Raw genomic sequence first — 26,927 nt, 5'->3', positions numbered from 1 at the left:
ATGGAAGTTATAGTCTCCTTTAAAGGGGTTGTAAAGGAATTTTTTTTTTCCCTAAATAGCTTCCTTTACCTTAGTGCAGTCCTCCTTCACTTACCTCATCCTTCCATTTTGCTTTTAAATGTCCTTATTTCTTCTGAGAAATCCTCACTTCCTGTTCTTCTGTCTGTAACTCCACACAGTAATGCTAGGCTTTCTCAATGGTGTGGAGTGTCGTGCTCGCCCCCTCCCTTGAACTACAGGACGCCCACTAACACATAGCTCCTTTTCTCTATCTGTAACGTAGAGAGCGTCCTGACTCTCCTGCTCCCCCTCCCCCCTCATGGGAGGGGGCGAGAACGACACTCCACACCAGGGAGAAAGCCTTGCATTACTGTGTGGAGTTACAGACAGAAGAACAGGAAGTGAGGATTTCTCAGAAGAAATAAGTACATTTAAAAGCAAAATCGAAGGATGAGGTAAGTGAAGGAGGACTGCACTACGGTTAGGGAAGCTATTTAGGGAACACATTTTTTTTTTACCTTTACAACACCTTTAAGGACACATATAGGTGCTACCGATATCCAAACTCCAGGCTCCAAGCTGTCGGCTCTTGATATTTCACTCAGGGCTCCGATTTAAATATAGAAATGGAATAAAATGCCTCCCATAGTGTAAAATGTATTAAACATGTGATGGTGTATTAAAAGACAAGTGGAAGCTTACATCAAAAAGTAGTTAAAAATGCAATGAGATAAAACAAAGGCGTTAAAATGCTTCTCACATCACTTCCGGTCTACGACTCACTCCGGCCAAGCCCTATGCGTTACGTCACTTAACGCATATTGCACTTCATATACACATTGTGATACTTGAAAAACTGCGCTAATCACTCCCCCCCTTTTTTATAATACAAATGGAAGCTCAACTCATGGAATATAGCTTGTTTAACTTTGTTTTGCTTTTTTATGTGTATTATATTAAATAAAGTTTAGACATTTTTTCAGGGTGTTACATATTTCTTCATAGCACACAAATTGTCATGAACAGACAAAATACTATCATGTTAAAGGGCAACACAAGTTAGTAAACTCTGCACGCTGTGTCAAGGTTTTCAGGGCACATACTGGATCAAGTCATTGATTTTTTTTGCTTAAGGTTTCATCTTGTGTTTGCAGCTTTGTGTTGGGCATTCACCTAATCATTTACTTTCTTGTTTGCTGAAATATGCAAAGGGTTAAAGGTGATCTAGCAGTTGAGATGGTAATTCAGTATTTAAGTCAGTTCCATAAGTAATTTGTATATGTCCTGGGGAAGAATGAAGGTCTGTGTTTTACTACTTCTCTGTGTCCATGTGCTCTGCACTAGAGCAGGGCGAACCCGGGGTCCTCCAGAACCTGAACTGACGTCCCTCGCTTGCAATGATACACAAGCAGAGTTTGCTGCAGATTTGTCTCTACGCCAGCTAAATGCACATCGAAAGGAGGGGTTTTCCTTTGGGCTCAAGCGAATTTCCAATGTGCAAGAACAATATGATGTAAGTATGACAATGGTCACTAATGTCAGAACATGCAGATCTGTCATAATGGGTGATGTTTTTTTTTTTTTTGCTGTTCTGCATCTATGCTGGTGTGCTGCCAAAATAAGTTAGGCTGATCCGTTTTGCATTGAAATTAAAATAGCAGTCTTTCACCTATCTTTTTGAGAACTACTTGCATCTATTCAGTTGTTAAAGTTGAATAGGGTCAGATTGCTTTACTATAGAATGAGTAAAATTTACAACACATCCTTAGTTATTATCCACTAGCTATACTCTCTACACAAAGAGCATTCTTTTACTGGTACGTGCATTGGAGACCAAAGCTCATGTTTCTTGTTAATTACCATATTTATCGGCGTATACCGCACACTTTTTCCCCCTGAAAATAGGGGGGAAATCACGGGTGCGCGTTATACGCCGATAGTGTACCTTGGGCTCGGAGGGGAAGGAGGGGGACGAGTGCCAGCGGAGCGCCGCCGGAAATCACGAGCCGTCTCTCCTGTTTACTCGGCTCTAACGTCACACACACAGTCCCGCTTCCGACACCGTCATTGGACCAGTGTTCCATCAATCACAGGAGCTGGTCCAATGCCGATGGCGGAGGTGGGACTGTGTATCCTCCCGCGATCCGTACCCGGAAGTGACCACTGTGCTTCACGGAACGCTGTCCCCCTCTCCACAGCACCGGAGGAATACGATCTCCCACCACCGCTGACAAAGGCAGGGACAACAGCGACCCCAGTACACCACCAAATTCCCCTGTGAGTGACACTTTTATATGAATTTTTAATGAATTGCCTTTTTTATTAAAACAACGAGATTACTGGAGATGGGCACATAGGCTGCATTTAGGCTGGAGATGGGCAACTAGGTTGCATTTAGGCACATTTAGGCACAGATTATGCTGCATTGAGGCTGCAGATTAGGCTGCATTGAGGCTGCAGATGGACACTGACCACAAAATTTAAACAAACATTTTTTTTCCTGAAACTTCCCTCTGAAATTGGGGGTGCACATTATACGCCGGCGCGCGTTATACGCCGATAAATACGGTATAAGAAAATCACAATTGATTACTAACAGCCTACACGTTTTTGCTCTTTGTAATTTACAATTGTATAAAAATGTAAAATATACACTTCTTGAGTTTGTAGAGATTACTATACTATCTGCACTTTTATTTGAAATGATTAAGCGCAGCCAAACAGGATATAATAGAACATTAGATGGAATGGAACACTTAGCACTAGTTTTGTTTCAACCATATAATGAATTTTTGGATAGTTGATTATATGTATAAATAAAAATGTGCTCAGCATTAGCAAAATGTTTTAATCTTTAACAATTATCTGTATACTCAAAGGGAAACAAATTGTACAATGCACATGCTGTATATAATTATTCATAGAGAAAATCTTAAAACATCAAAATCATAAAAATTCCTCAAGCAGCATCATAACATTTAGGTTTCACAGTATACTATTTTAAAGCTGTCCTGTTACAGCTATACTTACCCCTTTCACACTGGGTGAAGGAGGTGCGCTGCCAGTATAGCGGCGCTATTTTTAGCACCGCTATACCGTTGTTTTTACTGCGATATTCGGCCACTAGCGGTGCGGTTTTAACCCCCGCTAGCGGCCAAAAAAGGGTTAATACCACCCGCCTCTGCAGAGGCGCATTGCCGGTGGTATTATCGCGGTTTCCCATTGCTTTCAATGGGAATGAGCGGTGTAGGAGCAGTAAACACCCCGCTCCTAAGATGCGGCTAGCAGGACTTTTGGAGCGGTCCAGCTAGCGCACTGCTTCAGTGTGAAAGCCTTCGGGCTTTCACACTGAAGACTGCAGGGCAGGATTTATTCAGGCGGTATTTAGATGCTATTGTGTGAAAGGGACCTTACAGTTACATTTGGATTGCTTGCTTTATTTTGAATCTACTGAATCTGTGCGATATAGATTTTTTCCCAAGTCTGTACTCTATAGTATTTCCAGTCTGAGATTTTTGAGAAATTAAATATATGTATGGTAAGCATGATTACTGGCCTTTTTAGTGTTTTCAGGGTAGATTTCCTGTGGGGGGTGAAAGAATATTGCTTTCCATTGTTCTGTTAAACATAAAGCCATATCCGTTCTGTAGCTGAAGAAATTTCGCTTTTGCCCCGCAGGAGGAAAATGGATCTGTATTTTACCTTACACTGGATGTGTTAGAGGCAGACTGTCATGTCCTGAGCCGGAAATTGTGGAAAGAATGTCAATCAAAGCCCCGAAATGAGGCTGTAAGTACATCAGATAGTCACAACGATTCTACGTATTCTCTGGAGAAAGTGATTTTTTTAATGAACGAAGCGGGTTGGTGGCTGCAAGATGTTTTAGTGCCAGTTAGCCAGAAGGTGGCCATATATGGGCCAAAACAGGGTGACATGGTTATTTTAGAACTGTATCCTTTGTCTAATCATAATCAAAATGAGTCTCTTGGTCACACGACCTTAAGTTAGAATAGCAATATCTAATAGAAACCAGTTCCTTTGACATACTGGTCAACAGGCTGCATCTGAGTAGCAGTATACCTAACTTAAAGCATAATTATCCTTGATAATGTAGACATCACATCATCTCATCTCAAAATCATGTCGATTTTTGTCATGGTGCTATATCTGCCACTCTACCACTACACCAAATAAATGGTTTTGTTGACCTAAAAATGCATAGTTATTTCACGGTGTAACTCTCCACCTACCTAAGCTTCATAAGCTGAAAAGAAAAGTTAAACAGAGACGAGCCTAATAATAAAACACAGAATCCTTCTATATAATTTTTTGTGATATGAGTTTAAAGTACATGTATTAACGCAAAGCCTAGTATAAATGCGTTGGGTGCAATTGTAATACTATTACAGTGTCTACAATGATTTGGCCTGGGATTTGTTGTGGATCGGTAATCTGCACCTGCAAATTGGTTTCTGCCTGTAAACTAGTAAAGGGTTCATGGGATGTATTTATGTATGTGTTTCAAGCCAAGGGTATGGTAAATATTCACTTAACAGATCACATTTTATCCCCAGCTTTGTAAAAATACTTTTATTTTGTTTTGATACATATATATATATATACTAATAAACAATGTTATTTTTAAGGTTTTTGGACAGTGCAAAGTAATATATCAACTTAACAAACCAAAAAGGATTGCTCACCTCCACTATTATGACTGCACTATGACACCAGGTATAGTAAAATGTCCTACTGGGATAATAAACATATAATGTAACAAAATGCTACAAAACTCTTGACTACAGAAAGGAAAATATCAAGGTGACCCTCACATATGTAACTTATAAGCCTCGTACACACGGTTAGATTTCAGAAGACCGAACGTCCGTTTTTATGTGGCATGCTAGTCTCATGACAAAAGTGAAGAGGTTACTCATAATATGAAATTTTTCGTACAGAATACGAAGTCAGAAGTGACGTAATGTGTTGAATAGATTTGTATGTATTCTTTCATTTCTGAGCATGAGTAGTCTTGCTCTTACAATTTTTTTTTGTACGAAAACTGTACTAATAAAATGCAAATCGGACATTGAATTGACATACGACAAAAAAATGATAGTCTGCACATCCAGCTTTCGTCTGACAAAAAAGCGAAGTCAGCTGTCGTAAGCATCGTACTACACATTCATAGACTACGAGGCTCAGTGCTGAATAAGATCTTAAAGCATTTCTATGTGTATAATAAGCCAAGTATAGAGCAAACCTTTATACTTGTTTTTGCTTTTGAAACAGCAATTCAAGACTTTTATTCACACATGCAAAATTAATAATGTACAGCCTCCTAAAAGCCTTTATAAGCTTACCAGTGTCCAAAAGGTATGAGGCCTCGTACACACGACCAAGTTTCTCGGCAAAAACCCACAAGAAACTTGCTGGGATTTTTTTTTTGCCGAGGAAACCGGTCGCGTGTACATTTTTCGACAAGGAAACTGTCGAGGATCCCGTCGAGCCAAAAAGAGAGCATGTCTTCTTTTTTCTCGACGGGAATGGAGAAACTTGTCTTGTCGAGTTCCTCGACAGCCTAACAAGGAACTTGACGAGGAAAACTATGTGTTTCACCCGTCGAGTTCCTCAGTCGTATGTACGAGGCTTCAGTCTATAGTGCAGTGTCTATGAATATTCAGCCTGATATTTCTTTATTGACCCAACAGGCATAGTTACAAAACAGGCTTTAGAGCAGTGATGGCAAACCTTGACATCCCAGATGTTTTAGAACAACATTTCCCATGATGCTCATGCACTCTGAAGTGTAGTTGAGCATCATGGGAAATGTAGTTCTAAAACATCTGGGGTGCCAAGGTTTGCCATCACTGCTATAGAGGATACCTAAGCAAACACAAACTGACCACTAGACTAAATGTGACTGTGGGCATTTATAGACATAATATTTTTCTACACTCCCGTTACAATTGATGACGGTCATCATCATCATAATTGGTTATGCATACTGCAGATAGCCTTTGTGACACAGCTATTTTTTTTAAGTTTTAACAGATGTGTCATTTGCAGTTTTTACATTTAGTTTGGTTTATTTTCAGGGTATTAGAAAATGCAGTCTTCAAAATGTTGGTTGTGGTCATAACTAAATGTGATGTATATTGGCAGGCTTTTTATATCTTAAATTTTACTTGAAACCCAAAAGTAGAAAATCTAGATTCTGTGGTTCAAAACTGTCAAGCCTCGTACACACGACCGAGTTTCTCGGCAAAAACCAGCAAGAAACCTGCTGGGAGATATTTTTTTGCAGAGGAAACCGGTCATGTGTACATTTTCGTCAAGGAAACTGTAGAGAAACTCGACGAGCCAAAAAGAGAGCAAGTTCTCTATTTCCTCGACGGGAATGGAGAAACTTGCCTTGTCGAGTTCCTCAACAGCCTAACAAGGAACTCGACGAGGAAAACGATGTGTTTCACCTGTCGAGTTCCTCGGTCGTGTGTACGAGGCTTCAGTCTTTTAGAGGCATATTACTAGAACATTACCTACTTTTTCACTCATAACTTACAATAATGCTAAATGTGCAGTGTTCATTTATTAAAAACTTGAGGCAGATTTCATATACCGTGCTTTTTTTTACTCCATGATTTCTTACCAAAAGACCTAATTTAACAAGCGAAAAAAAAATAGGCATTTGCTTTACATTATTCAAGCTTTTCAAAGGCTTTTAAAATCCAGTGTGTGTTCTGTAAGAACAAGTTGAACAGTCTAGCACACACATAAAATTCAGAAGGTGTTTGCATTGCTTTGCATTGTTTTTTTATCTTGCCAACAATGTTTAACATTAAACATTGAAAAGCTTGCTGAATGCCTTAATTAAAGTCCTAAGCATGACTTAGGCCGCGTACACACGGTCGGTCAAAACCGATGAAAACGGACTGAAGGACCTTTTCATCGGTCCAAATCGATCGTGTGTGGGCCCCATCGGTCAGTTAACCTTCGGTCAAAAAATTTAGAACTTGCTTTAAAATTGTTCTCTGCCTTTGTTATCTCATAGAGCCTAATTTATCCTCTCAGTACACTACAGGTACAGCAGTGATTCTCTCATTCCTCCAGTACCCCCAATGGGCCATGTTTTGGGAACCTCCTTTATATAAAATAGCTCCTATAAATACCATGTCATTGATATTGATTTAAAGCAGCTGTGCAAAGTAAAGTAACACCTGAAAACATTGCCCAGTGGGGGGCCTTGAGGACTGAGGTTGAGAACCACTGCACTACAGAGCACCTACTCCCAAAGGGGGTTATTTACGAAAGGCAATTCCACTTTGCACCACAAGTGCAAACTACAAGTGCACTTGAAATTGCACTTAAAGTGCACTTGTAAGTGCAGTCACTGTAGATCTGAAATGAGGGGAAGCTCTGCTGATTTTATCATCCAATCATGTGCAAGCTAAAATGCTGTTTTTTATTTGCTTTGCATGTCCCCCTTGGATCTACAGCGACTGCACTTCCAAGTGCACTTTCAGTGCAATTTTAAGTGCCCTTTGCACTTGTAGTGCAAAGTGGATTTACCTTTAGTTAATAACCCCCAATGTGTTTTAATGAGGTTGGGGAAGGTGCTTTGTAGTTAAGCAAAAAACATTTAAAATAAACTGAACAGGACTGACAACATTCATTACAATTTTAGCCCAACAAAGATATTGGGGGTTATTTACAAAAGGCAAATCCACTTTGCACTAGAAGTGCAAACTACAAGTGCAAAGTGCACTTGAAATGGGGGACATGCAGGGAAAATAAAAAACAGCATTTTAGCCCCCACATGATTGGATAATAAAATCAGCAGAGCTTCCCCTCATTTCAAATCTACCCCTCAGATCTACAGCGACTGCACTTCCAAGTGCACTTTCAGTGCAATTTCAAGTGCACTTTGCACTCGTAGTGCAAAGTGGATTTGTCTTTTCGTAAATAACCCCCATTGTGTTGTAAGCCCACAACGGGAAATCAGGAGTTTAATGCATTTCTGTTAGGGTCATTTTTGGTGAAAAGGCATAAGGTATGGGAAAACGTGCATGTATTACTGCATATATTTATTTTGCCCTGACAAATAGTTATTTTTTTAAAGGAAAATAATTAAAGTACAGTAACATGACATTGTGAAAGCTTTTCCTCTTGAACTGGTCAAAAATGTCAAAGATTGCAATGGGGTTGATGTACTAAAACGAGAGAGTACGCAACCTAGCACTTGGTATCCAATCAGCTTCTAACTCCAGGTTATTCAATTAAGCGTTGACAAAAAAATGAAAGCTGATTGGGTTCTATGCAGAGCTGCACCACATTTTACACTCTCTAGTTTTAGTAAACCCCTATATGTGGTTCTCAAGAGTTTTAAACACACATTCCTATTTAACACCCACGAGGACTTCACAGTTAATCACTTTATTTGACAAATATTATTGTTATCATCATTATATTTTACTCCAGTTAAAAAGGATGATCAAAATGATGGCTTTTATTTTTTTATCTGTTAATTAGCTGCTCGAGATCAGCCCTGTCCTGGCTGTCATTTCTCTAAACCACTTAATGACACCAACTTTGTTGAAGTTGCAAAGAAGAGTCTGCTTAAATTCAACAGCGAGAGCAACAACAGCAAATACTTTCTTCTTGGAAATATAACAAAGGCCGCATCTCAGGTAAGGATGACTATGAAAAGACAAAGATTCAACAATAAATTGTTGCTAAATTATCATTTGGATTTTGGAATTAAAAAATAATTTGGCATGATTTCTGATGCCTAATCCTCAAAAGCAGGTTGGGGGTCATGAGTCCTGACTGTCTCTTTGTTTTGGAAATTGATATGACAGGCAAGCTATGTTCAAAGAACAACTGTGCTCTTTTCACAAAATTTAACAAAATTTGAATCTGTAGGGAAAATAGTGTGTAGCAAGTGAAGTAGCAAAATATAGTTTTATTGTATATAAAAAGTTCTAATTTTACTTTATAACATGTATAATGATGCTAAAATGACATTTTGTTAAAAAGCATGGTAACATTATTTACAATTAAAATAAATACTTTTCTTTTTTTCTTTTGTGTATGCCTAAAGTGCAGAATGGGTCAGACCTTGCAATAAACTACTTTACCACCATTGGTTAAAAGACTCTAGTGCACCATTTATTTAGGCTTCATTCACACCTGAGCGTAGCACAGGGGCAGCTGCTGCAATGCGTTTTTTTAGCTTTCTTGTGGAGTGTTTTTGAAACAGCACCATTCTTTTAACCTCCCTGGCGGTATGATTCTGTCTGGAATTACGTACCAAAAGCGGTACAATTATTTTGCAAGGAAATTTGGCGTTTTATAATGTAGGTCTGTAATTTTTAGGAATAACTCACTTAAATCTGACCAAACAAGAGTCTAGTAGGCATCCCGGGTATGAATTTTTTTTAAAAACAAAATCATAAATTATAATATAATAAATAATTATAAATAATTATAACAAATAATAATATAATTATAATAAAAATTATTCAATAATGTAATCAACTCAAAATCACTGAAATTTGCTCAGTTGCAGAATTGTAGCTGTCATTACTTTTATTTTTTTATGACGTATTTCCCCACAAATCGCTATCGCACAATTCTGCAAGTGATTATAATTTATTATCGCTGTTTTCTAGTTGCTCTAAAACCATTTTTTACATAAAGGGACACTTTTGGACAATCTACAGTTTTCAGGCAGAAAGAACAGTTTTTATTATATAAAAGTACATGTAGGGCACTGGGCAGACCACTAGGGACAAGGGGGGTGTGTTTTTTTTACATACAGTACTGTAATCTTTAAGATTACAGTATACTGTATGTATTGTGTTTGTTTACTTTTTTTAATTTGGCACCGTTCTCCACCCCCGTGCGTCGTAACGTCGCAGGGAACGGAGATCGGCGGCACACGGGGACACTGTGAATCGAGCGAGGACCCGCTCGCTCATACAACGGGGATGCATCGCAGGATCCAGGGACAAGGTGAGTAACTTGTCTGTGGATGCTGCGAAGGTAAGCCGCGCCGCTGCACACTCTGCACAGCTACCCCGAGCGTGACTCGGAGATACCGATCCCAGCATGAAAAAACCACCCAGAGTCACGCTCGGGGATACCGCCAGGCAGGTTAAAGTGTTTTTGTAATCTTAAAATATAATGTCACTGCCAGCCCCTCTCCTTTATCCAGCGATAACTCACAGAATAAGTGTTTTTATAATTCAATGCCTCTAAATACCTTTTTTCAGAGCTCTTCAGGCCGGTCACGTGACTCTCGGCTGCTCTACTACTCCAATACAGGGCTACAGCCGGAGGGGCCTAGATCTCTCTATGATGTCAGCCAGAGAGGTCATGTGACTACCGGTTGCTCTGTTACTCTGATCCAGGGTTACAGCGGGGAGGGGCCTAGATCTCCCTCTGATGTCAGCCGGAGAGGTTACGTGACTACCGTGCTGGTGGCTCCGCCCCTCCCACTGTAGCCCATGGATCGGAATAGTAGAGCAGCCGGGAGTCACATGACCAGCCTGAAAGAATCTGAAAAAAGGTATTTAGAGGCTTTGTTTAAAAAAAAACACTTACACCGTGCATTATCACTAGATAAAGGAGAGGGGCTGACAGTGACATTTTTTTAAATTCCTTTTAGTACTAATAGCAGCAGGAGGGGGGTTGGAGATGGCTCACACAGATACAGGAACTGACAGGCACAGAGATGGGGGAGAGAGAGGAGAGACAGGGAGTGACGAAGGCACGAAAACTGACCACAGTGTCAAGGCTTAGCAGCCATGGTAAACTGTGGTCAGTTTACAGAGGGGAGGGGGGGAGAAACCGCAGGATCAGCCAGGTATTTTACAGCTTACAGAGGGACAGGTTAGACAGCCACCAGCATTGTGCTGTTTAACCTGCTATGAGGGAACAGAATCTCTCTCTTTTTTTTTTTAGGGTTACAAAAATGCTCCAAAGAAGCTAATTCAAACTGTGGATACAAAATCTGAAAACTAGGTTCTTAGTGGTGGATCAAGCAAACTACTAATGGACCGAATTGTCATTGTTTGTTCATCTCTACTTCTAAAATTTACTCAAAGGCTAACAAGACATCTTAAAATTCACATTTAAATCACATACGGTATATACGAAAGCATAGTATTAGACTTGAGTTCTCTTTTAATTGTGTCTAAGTGAAACAAAAAAAAGTACAAGGGGTCTGCGCCAGCCATAAAGGATTGATTACAAGAACCATAAAAGCACTCACCTGTAGCACAAATGAACTTAGGAGAACAGAATAGTTTTAAACACAGTACCTAATTCAATTATTGATTTTCTTCATGTTAACAAACATCTAGGTAGTTGCCGGAACAGCCTATCACGTAGAATACACCGTTCAAGAATCTACCTGTAATAAATCAGCTGAAGACCTTTCCCAGTGTGAGCCCCTGGATTGTGAATTTGCCGTAAGTACTAAGCAATGTATAAATAGAATCTTGAACCATGCTGTAAATATACAGTTGTAAAAATTCAGCTGGGATTTCCTCAAAGTGGTATTAAACCCAAAACCAAAAATGCAATATATTGCAGCTTACCAATCATTAGATTTGGCGGCTGCATCAGTTTTCTTGTAGTAGGCTTTTTTCCCATTGTTTTCACCTGGTGATCCAGCCAGTAACATACTGTATTAGAGTGCCCTCACTCTGGATTAATGAGCACACGGGCATCTTTAGATAGCAGCAGTGGCAGCTAGTGGTATTTTTTTGGGGGGCCGGAAAGAGTGCACCCACAGCCACCCCCCATTGAAATTCATGCATCCGGTGTCCTGCATGGGGGGCAGGATGCGGCGCCCGTGAGCCCTTAATGGATGGGCCACCCCTAGACAGCAGCATTGTCAATCAGGGAGGAGGGGTGCATTACATGTACTAGCAGATTTAGATACATTAGGAAATTGAAGCCAAACTCCAGCTAATACCTTATAAGGTATAAAGGTTTTACATAAATAAAAGCTGATCATTGTAAGCACCCCTGCTAAATGGATTGCATGAATACATTCTGCTGTGGAGCTTGTTCTTTTAATAAAACAACAGACTTACTAGCCAGATCACCAGGTGAAAAGTGAAGAAACAAAGCCTAAAAAAGAAAATGAATACATCCATCACATTTAAAATTGGTAAGCTGCAATATAATAAATGTTTGCTTTTGGGTTTAATACCACATTTAAATCCTTGACCTGCAAGTATGCTTCCCTGGCAAATCTATCAGTCCTTGTGTAAGTGATGACTTAAGTGACTACTAGTTTGCATGAGGTGGCTGAATGGAGTAGAGAGGGAGTAAAACAAAAGTTAATATTTTCTGTGGGTGGATGGGGATAAAATGAGCCTGTTGCTTTGCATGGGTAAATCAGGTTCACATTAATGCTGGGTACATGGGAAGTTTTGGGTTGCAGGACATAAATTTGCACAATTCCCTTATCAACATAGACAGTGGGCCAGATTCAGGTAGATCCACGCAATATTTGCGTGGGCAAAGGGCAACGATTTTTGCTCTGCGCCCACGCAAATATTTTGATATGCCCGCGATTCACGGAGCAGTAGCTCCGTAAATTGCGCGGGCGATATGCTAAATAGCCCGGCGTAAGGGCGCCTAATGTAAATGATCCTGCCGGGGGCGGGAATCATTTAAATTAGGCGCGCTCCCGCGCCGAGCGAACAGCGCATGCTCCGTCGGGAAACTTTCCCGACGTGCATTGCGGCAAATGACGTCGCAAGGACGTCATTTGCTTCTAAGTGAACGTGAATGGCGTCCAGCGCCATTCACGATTCACTTACGTAAACGACGTGAAATTAAAATTTCACGAGCGGGAAGGGCAGCTATACTTTAGCATTGGCTGCCCCTGCTACAGCAGGAGCAACCTTGCGCTAAAGTCGCCGTACGGAAACTCCGTACCTTGCGTGCGCAGGGCCCGCGCAACTTTTGTGAATCGGTGGTAATATGCAATTTGCATACTATACGCCGATCACAATGGCCGCGCCCCCTAGCGGCCAACGCAAGAATGCAGCCTGAGATATGAAGGCATAAGGAGGCTTATGTCTGTCATATCCTAGGCTGCAGTCCGCGTAGCGATGTTCCTGAATCAGGGGCATTCGCTACGCGGGATCAAAACAGCTATTGCGCCGCGCAACCTATGGTTGCGCGGGCGCAATAGCTACTTGAATCTGGCCCAGTGTAATCAGCAATTGTGTTCTCCTGGCGGGCAGAGGAAGCTGTCCCTGTCAGGAGAAGACAGAGATTATTGCTAGCTGCTAGCAGACAGTGTCTAGTGGATGATGGGGAGTCTCAAGTCTGTGGGTAACAACAAATGCTAGATTTATTTTTTGTATGGCTGCATGTTTGAATGTTTCCACATCTCAAGGACTGTTAAGCCATGTTTTAAGTAAGTAAAGCCGAAACACTTTTGTGTAGCAGTAATAAGCATGTTTCTGAGTGTTTAAACACAATGGCCCAGATTCTCAAAGGACTTACCTCCTCCGTTACATGGATGCGAGTGGTTAATTTTTGCTTTTGTGCATTTTAGCTGTCATCTCAAAAAAAAAAAAAAGAAATTCACTAAAAATCAAAAAATCTTTACACACAACAATAGTAGTTAAAAGGAATGATCATTTTTCTATTTGCACACTGGAAGATACAGCAATGCAGCACACATCCCATGATGTTAACAAAAACAATTTTGTTGGATCAATAGGTTGTATTGGGATGTATCAAAATGTTTGTTAATTTGCATTCTAAAAGTCATACATTTTCTTCCCCTAGCACACTGGTTATTGCAAGGCTTGGGCTGTAGCACACTGGAGTTCACCAGCTGATAAGGCTGTGCAAACCATCTCCTGTGATATTTTTGAACCAGAGGTATGAGATTTGTCTTGTATTTTGTTTAATTATTATACAACTATCATCTTTTTTATTAGGGCTATTGGCATTAAAAATAAACAAATGGTGCAAATTGAATGTGAAGACAACCAGTCGTGACTGGGCTTATGAAAAAACTTTTATACTTGGTATTTAAAAACGTATTATAATTGTACTTACTCGTAGAAAAGCCTTACATGTGCTTTTTTCAGATTTGCCTAATTTGTTTTAGTCTTAAGTTTAAGGTGGCATTGACCTGAAGTCCGACATTTGCTGTGTAGTCACCTGCTTGACCTTACTAACTGCCAGCTCTGGGGATTGCATAAAATATCAACTTACAGTACAGGAGCTGTTTACAGATTCTCTTAGCTGCTGGGCTGTTATTTTAGTATATAATGGACCTCCAAAACTGAGTGATATTCTATGAAGTCAGGACAGCATTAGAACACTGATCCCAAAAAAAATATTTATATGTGAAGCCTTCATACTTCTAAAAATGTAAGAGTGACTATTCACATTCTCATATAAGCCCAGTTTCAACTGTTTCTGTTTATTGGGACATTATAAATGTCCATAAGTATTGGTATGTCATCATTTCTAACCATTTTGATATACTATGGTAGATGCTCAAAATGTACATGCAGTAATGTGCTATATTAGAGTATTGTATCCATTGATCACTGGAGAAAGCTTGGAGCTTAAATGATACCCCCCTTGTTGGGTCACTTAAAGATGAACAGCAGTCAAAGACCTATAAAAATTTAAAAGGTAAAAAGTTACTTTTTGTCAAGTGTTTTAAATGTTCAGATTGGTCCTGTTTGCTCTATATGTCGGATACTATAGCCAGTGTCATATTTCCAGCCCTGCGGCTGTAAGAGCATCCATACAGGGAAGTGATCGAGTCACTTATCCACCCTTCCTCTTCCCTTCTCCATTCACAAAACACATTGAACAGTGCTAGCTATAGTATCCAGCATATACAAATTAATTATACAGTAAGCAGGACCGATCTGAACATTTAACACATCTGACAAAAGGTACATTTTGTTTTCCCCCAAGAATTTTATATAGATGTCTATGGCTGGAGTTCCACTTTAAGTTATTAAAGATGCAGGCTTTCGGAAAAATTAGAACCATTATTCAGTCTAATGCCGCATACACATGATCGGTTTGTCTGATGAAAAATGGTCTGATGGACCGTTTTCATCAGACTAACCGATCGTGTGTGGGCCCCATCGTTTTTTTAACCATCGGTTAAAAAAATAGGAACTTGTTTTAAAATTATCTGATGGTTAACTAACCGATAGAAAAAAAACGATCGTCTGTAGGCACGTCCATCGGTTAAAAATACAGGCATGCGCAGACTAAATTAGGGGACGGGAGCGCTTGTTCTGGTAAAACTACCGTTCGTTATGGAGATAGCACATTCATCATGCTGTAACAGACAGAAAAGCGTGAATCGTCTTTTACTAACAGGAAATCAGCTAAAGCAGCCCCAAGGAAGGCGCCATTGGATTTGAACTTCCCCTTTATAGTGCCGTCGTACGTGGTTTACGTGACCGCGTTCTGACACAATCGTTTTTTTAACTGATGGTGTGTAGGCGCGACTGATCATCAGTCAGCTTCATCGGATAACTGATGGAAAAATCCATCAGACCGTTTTCATTGGATGGACCGATCGTGTGTACAGGGCATTAGTGTAAGGCTTGCATCTTTAAAAACTTAAAGTATAACTAAAAGGTCAAACTTTTTTTCTTTTTTTTTTGGATAGAGTGGTGAGGGATTAGAAGGCTTGTAAGTTTTCATTGCCGTCTGTGCCCCCATTACGGAGAATAACCCTCTCTATTTTAACTGTTTATCATATCATTGAAATTGAAAGCAAATGAATATCACAAATTTTGGGTTGTCCCCAGAAAAGTAATAGAGGGTAAATCTTCCAATGGGGACACTAGCTCTGGGGAATTGGGGGTCCCCAGGAATTCCCCTAGTTTGCAGAGCATTCTTCTCACTTCCCGTTTTAGCCATAGGACAGGAAATTAAGGGAAATCTCCTCAATAGAACACAGAAGACGAACAAAAATCTGACAGAGGTTATAACCTTAACTTACTCTATCCAAAATGAAAAAAAAAAAAAAGGTATAGCTCTACTTAAAGTTAGCCAATAAAAGGTATCAATTAACCCTTTTGCTGCCACCAACAAGCCATATGTCATGACAGCACTGACCTACAAAGAGATGACCAGCCACTATAGCAGCTGGGAGTTTGTTCACATTCTTAGGCCCCGTACACACGGCCGAGGAACTCGACGTGCCAAACACATCGAGTTCCTCGGCCAGTTCAGCCCTGAAGCCGCCGAGGAGCTCGGCGGGCCGAGAGCTCCCATAGAACAACGAGGAAATAGAGAACATGTTCTCTATTTCCTCGTCGAGCTCCTCGTCGGCTTCCTCGGCGAAATTGTACACACGGCCGGGTTTCTCGGCAGAATTCAGCCAGAAACTCGGTCGGAAGCTGAATTCTGCTGAGGAAACTGGTCGTGTGTACGGGGCCTGACAGTTACCTCTTGGCTTTCCAGTGGAAGTATAGCAGCTGATCACTTTCCTATATACAGTAAGGTGCCCCCCCCCCCCCCATGTCCCTCCCGGCTGCCTGGGACCTCCATGGTTAGCAGGGAGAGTAGAGTGTGGAAATCAGATATAAGGATATATTTGAGGTTATAAAAAAAAATGTTTAAATAATGATCAGTTGGTTTGTAAACATACCACTTGGCCCCCATTCACACCTAGGCGTTTTGTCGCCTGTAGTGTGACGCCGCAGCAGCCCCGAGACGCTGGAGGGATGAAAACACATTGCCCACTATGGAGATGGTTCACATCTCCACGCCGAACGCTGTACGCCTGCCGCCTGAAAAAAAGTCCCGGACCTTTTTTTCAGGCGGCTTTCAGCGTTCGGCATAGGAGATGTGAACCATCTCCATAGAGGGGGTGAGGCTGCATTCACAATCGCAGTGTTTTGTCTCCGCAAATCGCGGTACAAAACACCGCAATTTGTCTCCGCAATTCGTGGGACAAAACGCCGCGATTTTGTACGCCTAGGTGTGAATGCAGCCTTAGGGCTTGTTCACACTATGTGCAGTAACTGACAATTCAACTTCACAAAACAAGACTAGTGCTAATAGCTATATAAAACCATTAGCATGCAGATGCCTGATCTCTAAAGGCATTGATGTAGCTTGAACAGTTGCATCTGAGCTACTACCTCCTGTGTAATTACATAGCTACATAGTTAATCTGGTTGAAAAAAAGGCACAAGTCACACAATAAAGTAATGCCTGATCAGCCTCAAGAACATGGCACTCAGCCTAGGAAGTCTCTGCAAACCTCAAGCTCATGATTAAGGCCTGATGGACGAAACATGTTTGCCTTTTTGACTGATGTTCAACGGCATTAATAAATTGATTTTTAGCAGACTTCCATGGCACTAGCCTTTCTCCCGTTTTTTTGCATGGATTGATGTAGTTTGGTCTTGTTCAATATAATACAAAGATTAAAAAAATAAAACGTCTTTGTGGAGATCCAACAAAAAATAAGATACCACACACGTGGCAGCAAATAAACCCTTCCTATGTTTAATGTAAAAATAGTAAAATCACAGTAATTGATAATTGTGCCACCATTGAGAAATCTAGAGAAACACAGGGATAGATAAAAAAAAAAAAAATGTGTAATAAATTAGCCACTGTTGAAAATGAAAATTTCTGCATTTAAAAAGTGCTCTTTAGCACTTTTGTATCAATTCTGAGGTTATTTGTTGTTGCTAAATAAGTGCTCACAGCTATGACACAACTAGTAAAATGGTTGTGTCATATTAAAAAAAAAACTATCACTTCGTAAACCAAACCCAGCATTAATGTTAATGTTAGCATTAACCGTAACAATTGATAAGCAATTGCATTATAGTGTATAACCAAAAGTGTATGTATAACCCTTGCAAATTTATGATTGCTGTTTGTACACCATTGGGGAAACTTTCTTTCATTTCCTATTCTAAACACAGAACAGTAAGTTAGGAAATCACCCAAAGTAAGGAACATTTCCCTCTTAAATAGCTGTCCCCAGAACAGGTGTTACAGTTGGAAGATTTCCTCTTACTTTTTATTCTAGAGACAAATTAAACATTTTAGATAGTCCCTCTCTTTCTGTTTTCCAATCTGCCTGCAGGCTGAATGGGAAAATTCATATGTGTTTGGCCAGCTTTAGATTGTGTCATTCTTTTACATAAGACTATATACTCTTGCCCAAAATACTGAATCTAATCTACTACGATGACAGCAATGAGGCAAACCTGGAAGTATGTCAGAGAATTCTGAAAATGTCAACTTCAGTGTTAGCATTGTGACAGATTTCCTATAAAACAGAATTCTGAGCACATGTGCAGGACAAAAAATCATAATTCCCTAACTTTGCTTGTGTAGACCAGTCATCCCAGAAAATAAGCATACATACTGGTTTATCACTGACATGTATATCTTTTTAAATATTTAGGCTGCTATTGTTGAAGAGCAAAATCATCAGGGTGGACATGCTGAAGAAAAACCAGGCAGTGGTAAAAGGGATCACCATGGAAAGGGTGATAGAGGAAAAGGAAAGAAGCATGGTCATAAACATGGACATGGACATAAGCATGACCACAAGCATGATCATGATCACAGTGGGAGCCATGAGCATGAACACGAGCATGACCATGAACATCTTCACAATTATGAGCATCATCATGCCCCATCCAGAGGAGGCCACGGCCCAAAATCAGAATCTCCAAAAACAAAAGGCACTGTTACATATATTACTGGAGATGAAACCTCTGCTGCTTCAGGAGCTGAAGATAAAAAAGAAAAAAGAGGAAAACCACACAAAGGAGGCAAGGGAAACCAACCTAAATCATTTATTAGAGCTTTTCCTGATATAGCCTCAACATCAGATCAGTGTCCCGGACAGGCCAAGAAATTTCCAGTTGAAGATATTCCTATTATAGAAGCACCACAGGACCCAACTACAATCCCAAAATAGACAGACATAACATGCAATTTGTTTAAACAGTTCTATAATATTCTATGTTTTTATATAACCTATTTTGCCTGCTTTTGAAATGAAATAAATAGACACAATAAAGCCTCAAATTATATTTTGGCTTGCTTTTTTTTCGATAATCAAAGTATATACTCTTTATTTCTTTACTCGAATGGCTTGAACGTTTTGATCCAGGTTGAGCAGCTAGGGAAAGGTCCACAGAGTTTAACCATTACAAAAAAAATAATAATTGCCTCTACACAAACCCAGGTCTAGAGCATCCTAGAGCTAATAGAACAGAATCCTATATTTAAAGTGTGGTCTTACTATTGATTTATGTATTGGTAAAATTCTATTGGTTCCTCTTATGTCTATGCCCATTTTATATTACCAAAGATTGGATGAGCTTTTATTGCACTTTCCTGAAATTGTATACAGCTACCAAGCATATTGTTAGCTAGTATTCTCTTTTCTATTATTGTTATACTAGCTAAAATATAATACATGTTGTTTAAGCTATATGTAGAAATCTTGTTATCAAGGCCTTTGTGCAATACCTTGGTGATGAGCTGATCGATTTGTCTAAATGTATTCACAATCTTAGGCTGGCAACACTGAGTAAAACAATAGAGCTCTGTCTTAAAGTGCTGGCTCTCTCCTTTTAAAGTACAAAGAGATAAAGCGGCGCCTTCTAGAAGGCGCCGCTTTTTCTCTTTGTACTTGAATTTCAGATCCTCTTCTATCTGCAAGCTGGCAGCCATCCCTGTGATTAGCATTTTGTAGCAAATATATGGACTAATTGTCATGGACAAATTAATTGCCCCTCTCCGAACATTTAGACTGATCCCTTTTTCTCATATATATTTAGCTTTATGCATCAGTACCTGGATTTTTACTAGACCCTCACCATTGGAATTGTCCCAACCTGGGTACCATACAGCAGGGTTTGACAAATTTGCTTGGAATCTAGGAGCCAGCTAAAAAATGTTAGGAGCCAGAAAACGCGCCCCGCCAAGCTCGCGCGCATACGTGAGTAGCGCCCGCATATGTAAACAGTATTCAAACCACACATGTGAGGTATCGCCGCGATTGGTAGAGCGAGAGCAATAATTCTAGCCCTAGACCTCCTCTGTAACTCAAAACATGCAACCTGTAGAATTTTTTAAACATCGCCTATGGAGATTTTAAAGGGTAAAAGTTTGTCACCATTCCACGAGCGGACGCAATTTTGAAGCAAGACATGTTGGGTATCAATTTACTCTGCGTAACATTATCTTTCACAATATAAAAAAAAATTGGGCTAACTTTACTGTTGTCTTATTTTTTAATTAAAAAATGTGTATTTTTTCCCCAAAAAAGTGCGCTTGTAAGACTGCTGTGCAAATACGGTGTGACAGAAAGTATTGCAATGACCGCCATTTTATTCTCTGGGGTGTTAGAATAAAAAATATATATAATGTTTGGGGGTTCTAATTAGAGGGAAGGAGATGGCAATGAAAAGAGTAAAAAACTCATTAGAACTGCTGTTTTACTTGTAATGCCAACTGCCACCACAAGATGGCACCAGATCACAGAAGGAAGCTTAGGCCTGCAGAAGGCCGCAAAGCCGCTGCCTTAATTACCGGCGGGCGCAGGCCCAGCGCGCGATCGTGGCGGACCCGCGCCGGCCGGTAATTGAGGCCGCGGCTTTGCGGCCTTCTGCAGGCCTAAGTTTCCTTCTGTGAAGAAAGAGGAGGGGTAGACTTCCGTGCTAGGACTGGGTAGATGAGCTGCTGCCCCCTGGGTGGTCTCTCAGAGAGAGGCCGATTGAGAATGCAGTGAGGTGAGTGTACAGGGTAGTGGCGCTGCTTGGTTGTGTTATAACTAGGTCCTTGTGTTTACTCCAACCGTTCTGATGATAGGTGCGTGATAAAGTGTCGGGTGTCTGTGTGAGGTAGGCTTATATAAAAAAGCCTCCACTTGGGTTAGGTCCCCTTATAATGAGTATTGGTGGTACACAAAAATGTAAATATAAAGTAAGTTAAGTCCTCCAGTGGACTTAAAGAGAAACAAATGGTGGTGTACAAAGCATGTGAACCTGGGGCCAATTTACCCTCTAAGTGTGCCAGTGAGGCTTTTAATAGCGTGAGAAAGTGTCAGCATATATTTGCAATAGATTCTGTATTGTATCAACACAAAAAGAAAACCATATAACTGAAAAAACTGAAGGTAACCAAAAAATATAAAATACCAATGAGTGCAGATATATTAGATATCCTCCTGAGTTAGGGCAATCTCAGTGTTAGTGATGCCCTCAGAACAACCTGTAGTTAGAGGAGTTAGATATACCAAGTGAGATCATTCCAAAGTACAATTCATATGAGCAGCAGTCCCTGTACCTATACACTTAGTAAAGTGAAGCCTCCAAAATGCTTGAAAGATATATAAAACTATTATAAATGGAAAAATAAATATATTAGTCCCCCGTGCAATATGTGAAAGGTGTACAAATTCTTGTATTCCAATAGGTGACGGCCTCAGTTCCCAGCTGTAGAGATCAGGTGGAATCCACGCTCCCCCCACTTGTATCCCCACTCACCAGATAGTAGTCCCATCAGGGGGGTGTAGAGCCTTAGGGATCAGTGGGCAGGCGTTGGTCGCTTACCAGCTGTTCTGTCTCGGGGTCCTCATCGGGTTGTGGCGGTCTCATTCCATGTTAAAGGTGATGATCATGAGAGGAAAAAAGAAAGGAGTCCTCATAGGGTAGTAATCCCGAAAAACTGATATTTATTGTAATTATATATATATATATATATATATATATATATATATATATATATATATATATATATATATATATATATATTTATAATCGTTCCAGCAGAAAAGTTAAAAAGATTTTTCAATATAAAAATAAAAATGTTAAAAACAAGCTTGCTGGCTTGCAAGCTACGGCCAGAGTCTATTGCCAGTAGATACAGTAAGCAATAAAGCTAGGCAGGTCCCGGGTGTGACAGGATCAAAGTCCAGTGAGGAGCGTGGAGCGTGGTGTCCGTTTGCGCTCCACCGCTCTGCGTTTCCTTACCCGGAAGCTGTCTCTAGCGTGGTACGTGTGACGTAATGGCGGCTGGTTACCTGACGCGTTCCGTCGAATGGACGTTGTCAAAGGTGATTTTTTATATAAGCCTACCGCACACAGGCACCCGACACTTTATCACGCACCTATCATCGGAACGGTTGGAGTAAACACAAGGACCTAGTTATAACACAACCAAGCAGCGCCACTACCCTGTACACTCACCTCGCTGCATTCCTTCTGTGAAGGCCGCAAAGCCGCAGTCTCAATTACCGGCGATAGTGGGGGGCCCGCGCTGGCCGGTAATTGAGGCTGTGGCTTTGCGGCCTTCTGCAGGCCTAAGCTTCCCCGGGCGCCAGGTCACAATTTCTTGTCGCAATTGCCCTGCCATACAGTATAAATACCACCCAGGACTATACTTTGCATTATCCAGTGCCATTTGCCACATGTGTATCTGGTGCAAACACATTTGATTATTAGAAATGCAGGCTTTGCTTATTTGCAATAAACAATAGTTGTACTTTACTCATTCTCACAATACATATCATGAGTTAGCTGGCTCAATCAATGCACTTTCTTTCTGTCTCACGTATAACATTTATTTATACGATCAAGAGATTCCCAGAGCATTCTGGGTTGGTTATAAACAAAAAGAAAACCACCCTTGCAGCTGGCTTTGTCTGACAGAAACCTTAGTCAAAGTTGGCCAATATAGAACTGCAAAAAGTAATTTAAGTCTGTATGTGAATTGCAGATTGAGTCAGGCAGCACTGCACTGTGGCAATTGTAGTCCAGAGGAGCGAGATTATACTGTAATCAAGAGCTTTAGAAATGGATTTCCCAAAGAGAGATTGCTTGGGGGAGGAAAAAGAGCTACATATTCTCAGGGGGGAACAGGACACAGCTTCCTTTCGCCATAAAGGAGACCAGAGAGTGCACATCATTGTCCAGTGTGCACCCCCACTGATGCATAACAGTGGCCTGAACAGGATCTAGAATGGTGAGTTTCGAAATGCTGAGTATGGGTGACAGCCAGAGTCACCTGGGTGCAGAGCATAGAGTGAATTTATCACTGTGTGTGACCAGAAGGTAAGCTGCAATATCACTGGGACTGGTGAACTGCTGCTGTGGGGATTTACTATCTGCTGCCAGAGAACCCTTTAGGAACTGACCAGGCAGCCATTTAGTAGCATTATTACTGCCTGCAGGCTCGACTGGGACTATTCTCATGGGCACCTATAGTACAGTTGGGCCCCAGCGTTAGCCAGCTAAAAAGATACTCATTTACAATCGAGTTAAATGGTATTCACACTTTCACTTTATCAGGTGTGCCAGAGGGGCTGAGGTTATTCTTGGATTTGAGGCGCAGAAAAGAGAACCCAAATGACTAATTGCTCCTTCTTTGGTAGTGCTACATACATACACTATATTGTCAAAAGTATTTGGATGCCTGCCTTTAAACGCACATGATTTTAAATGGCATCCCAGTCTTAGTTTGTAGGGTTCAATATTGATTTGGCCCACCTTTTAAAATCTATAATAGCTTCAACTCTTCTGAAAAGGCCATCCACAATGTTTAGGAGTGTGTCTATGGGAATGTTTGACCATTCTTCCAGAAGCGCATTTGTGAGGTCAGCCACTGATGTTGGACGAGAAGGCCTGGCTCACAGTCTCCACTCTAATTCATCCCAAAGGTGTTCTATCGGGTTGAGATACAGGCCAGTCAAGTTCCCCCACCCCAAACTCACTCATCCATGTCTGAGGCAATCTTACCACGTATAATACATGATACCCCTAAGGCCCGGTACACACGGGCAAACATGTACGATGAAACCGGTCCGTCGGACCGTTGTCACCGTACATGTCTGCCAGAGGGCTTCTGTACGATGGCTGTACTAACCATCGTACAGAAGTCCGCGCGTAAACAATACGCGGGGCGTGTCCGCGTCGTTGCCGCGACGATGACGCGGCGACGTGAGCGGGCCTGCCATTTAAAGGCTTCCACGCATGCATCAAAGTCATTTGACGCATGCGAGGGACAGCGGGCGCTCGGACATGTACGGTAGGTCTGTACTGACGACCGTACATGTCCGAGCGGGCAGGATTCCAGCGGACGGTTTTAAAACACGTCCAGGAATATTTGTCTGCTGGGAAAAGGCCCGGCGGGCAAATGTTTGCTGGAATTCGGCCCGCTCGCGCCTACACACGACCGAACATGTATGCTGAAACTGGTCCGCGGACCAGTTTTTAGCATACATGTTTGGTCGTGTGTACGGGGCCTTAGATTACATCCCTTAAAGCAGAGAGGGGAGGAATTTGTATTCAGTGTTGAGAGGCACAAGAGAACTAGACATCTCATTAGAGCTTTAAGATTAACTTGACTATGCATTAAGATAAAAAACCTTTTGTGTGTAGCAGCCACCCCAGCAAACCCCTAATTACTTACCTGAGCTCTATCTCTCTCCAACGATGTCTACGAATGTCTAAGGCAATCCGGGACACACCTCCTGATTGACTGAGACACAGCAGCGGTGTCATTGTTTCATGTGGCTGTCAATCAAAGTCAGTCAATCAGGGGAGAGAGGGGTGGGGCCGGGCAGGGGCTCCACGTCTTAATGGACACACAGAGCTGTGACTCGGCTCCAGTGCCCCTATAGAAAGCTGCTTACTGTGGGGGCACTCAATAGGAGGGAAAACAAGGAGCAACAAAAGGGGACCTGAGAAAGGGAGGATCTGGGATGCTCTGTGCAAAACATAAATTGCAGCCTCACTGTGACCATTATATGCAGCCACTGGGCCCAGCATATGCAGCCTCTGTGCCCAGCATATGCAGCCACTATGCCCATCATATGCAGCTTCTGCAAATAGAGCTTTATTTTGGTGGTATTTAATCAGCTCTGAAGTAGAGCGACAATTTTGAAAAAAATTCAATATTTTTTACCTTTTGCTATAATAAATATCCCCCAAAAATACTGTATATATATATATATATATAAAAAAAAAATGTTCCTCCGTTTAGGTCGATACGTATTCTTCTACATATTTTTGGTAAAAAAATTAATCGCAAGATGTTTATTGATCAGTTTGCGCAAAAGTTATAGCGTCTACAAAATAGGGGATAGTTTTATGGCATTTTTATTAATAATTTTTTTTTTTAGTAGTAATGATTTTTATCGTGACTGTGACATTATGGCGGACACATCGGACACTTTTGACACATTTTTGGGACCATTGTAATTTTTACAGCGATCAGTGCTATAGAATGCACTGTTTACTGTGAAAATGACACTGGCAGTGAAGGGGTTAACCACTAGGTGCCGCTGTAGGGGTTAAGTGTACCCTAGTGAGTGATTCTTACTGTAAGAGGGATGGGCTGTGTGTGACAAGACAGTGATCACTGCTTCCGATTACAGGAAGCGGTGATCAATGTCATTGTCACTAGGCAGAATGGAGAGATGCTTGTTTACATCAGCATCTCCCTGTTCTTCCTCACCGTTAAACGATTGCGGGTATCCACGCGGCGATTGAGTCCGCAAGACCTGCGGTCAGGTTCACGGAGCGCGCAAGCGTCCACAATGCTGTGATCTTAAAGGGGACATATATACTCCCTTCTGCCTGTCTGTCTGTCTGTGCCATGCTGCCGAAAAATACTGAAAAAAAACCATAAATTGCAGCCTCACTGTGCCCATCAAATGCAGTCTCTGTGCCCATCATTTGCAGCTTCTGCGCCCATCATATGCAGCTACTGTGATTCCCCGCTTGTCATCCGACTGGCACTTACTGGTGATGTCGGTGAGCTGTGCGACATGCAGCGGGTCTTGCTTCTCTGTCCTCCAGTGCATCTCTTCTTCTGTTCCGTTAGGCGTACAATCTGAGTGCCTGTGCCTTCAGCCAATCAGGAGATGGTATTAGACATGTGCCTCCTGATTGGCTGAGAGGGGGTTCAGTGTTAGAAAAGCAAATATTCATTTGTTTTTCTAACACATCTGGGTGGACTGCGAACGCAATGCTCTGCACTTCAAGTCCACCTTTTTTGAAGCCTATTAGAGCCTATGGCTCTAATCAGGTGCTTAAAAAATATATATATAAAAAACACCCCCACCACTGTATTTCAGGTGCCTGGCACTTGAAAAGGGGCGGGATGCCTGAATAGGGGGTGGTTACAGTGGCCATGGATAGATTCATGCAATGCTTGAATCTATCAATTTTACATAGATGACAGAGGGGGCTGCAACTATATCTGTAATAAAAAAATCTGTATAAATAATAAAAGTAAAAAAAAAATTATAGTGGCAGAGTGAGATGTTAATGTTCCTGATCTAGTTACTGTGTGAGCACCTCTTAATGTTTTTTTCCCCTTTTTAAATTTAAGTAAAAGTTGTATAAATTCTACACATATGGGCCCAGATTCACAAACGACTTACGCCGACGCATCTTCTTATACGCCGCGTAAGTTCTAGGATGCGCCGTCGTATCTATGCGCCGTATTCTTAAAACCAGATACGCCTGCATTCTGGCTCCATCCGAGTCTCCTACGCCGTCTTATCTTGGGTGCATATTTACGCTGGCCGCTAGGGGCGCTTCCATTGATTTACGCGTTGAATATGTAAATGACCTAGATACGCCGATTCACGAACGTACTTGCGCCTGTCGTAGTAAGCTACGCCGTTTACGTAAGGCGTACGTCCGGCGTAAAGTTATCCCTCATAAAGCAGGGGTAAGTCATGTTAGGGTATGGACGTCGGAACAGCCGTCGGATTTTACGTTGTTTGCGTAAGTCGTACGTGAATGGGGCTGGGCGTAGGTTACGTTCACGTCGTACGCATTGAGCCGTCGTATCTTAGGGAGTATATGCAACGTGATTCTGAGCATGCGCGCGCATGCGCCGTTCGT

At 41.3% G+C, this 26,927-nt stretch overlaps 1 protein-coding gene across 1 annotated transcript; it reads left to right on the top strand.

Annotated features, from left to right (window-relative positions):
- Positions 1-1,265: 1,265 nt before the first annotated feature.
- On the top strand, positions 1,266-19,094 carry LOC120936803 (fetuin-B-like). The gene is made up of 7 exons (XM_040349462.1): positions 1,266-1,513; positions 3,679-3,789; positions 4,647-4,734; positions 8,530-8,687; positions 11,367-11,474; positions 13,822-13,917; positions 18,458-19,094. Exons 1-7 carry the CDS (start codon positions 1,280-1,282, stop codon positions 18,977-18,979), a joined length of 1,317 nt encoding a protein of 438 aa, XP_040205396.1. The 5' UTR covers positions 1,266-1,279; the 3' UTR covers positions 18,980-19,094.
- Positions 19,095-26,927: the final 7,833 nt, after the last annotated feature.

This window comes from Rana temporaria, chromosome 4 (genome assembly GCF_905171775.1).
Source record: "Rana temporaria chromosome 4, aRanTem1.1, whole genome shotgun sequence".
Classification (NCBI taxonomy): domain Eukaryota; kingdom Metazoa; phylum Chordata; class Amphibia; order Anura; family Ranidae; genus Rana; species Rana temporaria.
This window is presented reverse-complemented; position numbering and strand designations above follow the sequence as displayed.

Coding starts and splice junctions, on each gene's coding strand:
- LOC120936803 (XM_040349462.1), top strand. CDS start 1,280: ATGTCCTGGGGAAGAATGAAGGTCTGTGTTTTACTACTTCTCTGTGTC. Junction 8,688..11,366: donor TAACAAAGGCCGCATCTCAG/GTAAGGATGACT, acceptor ACAAACATCTAG/GTAGTTGCCGGAACAGCCTA. Junction 13,918..18,457: donor GTGATATTTTTGAACCAGAG/GTATGAGATTTG, acceptor TTAAATATTTAG/GCTGCTATTGTTGAAGAGCA.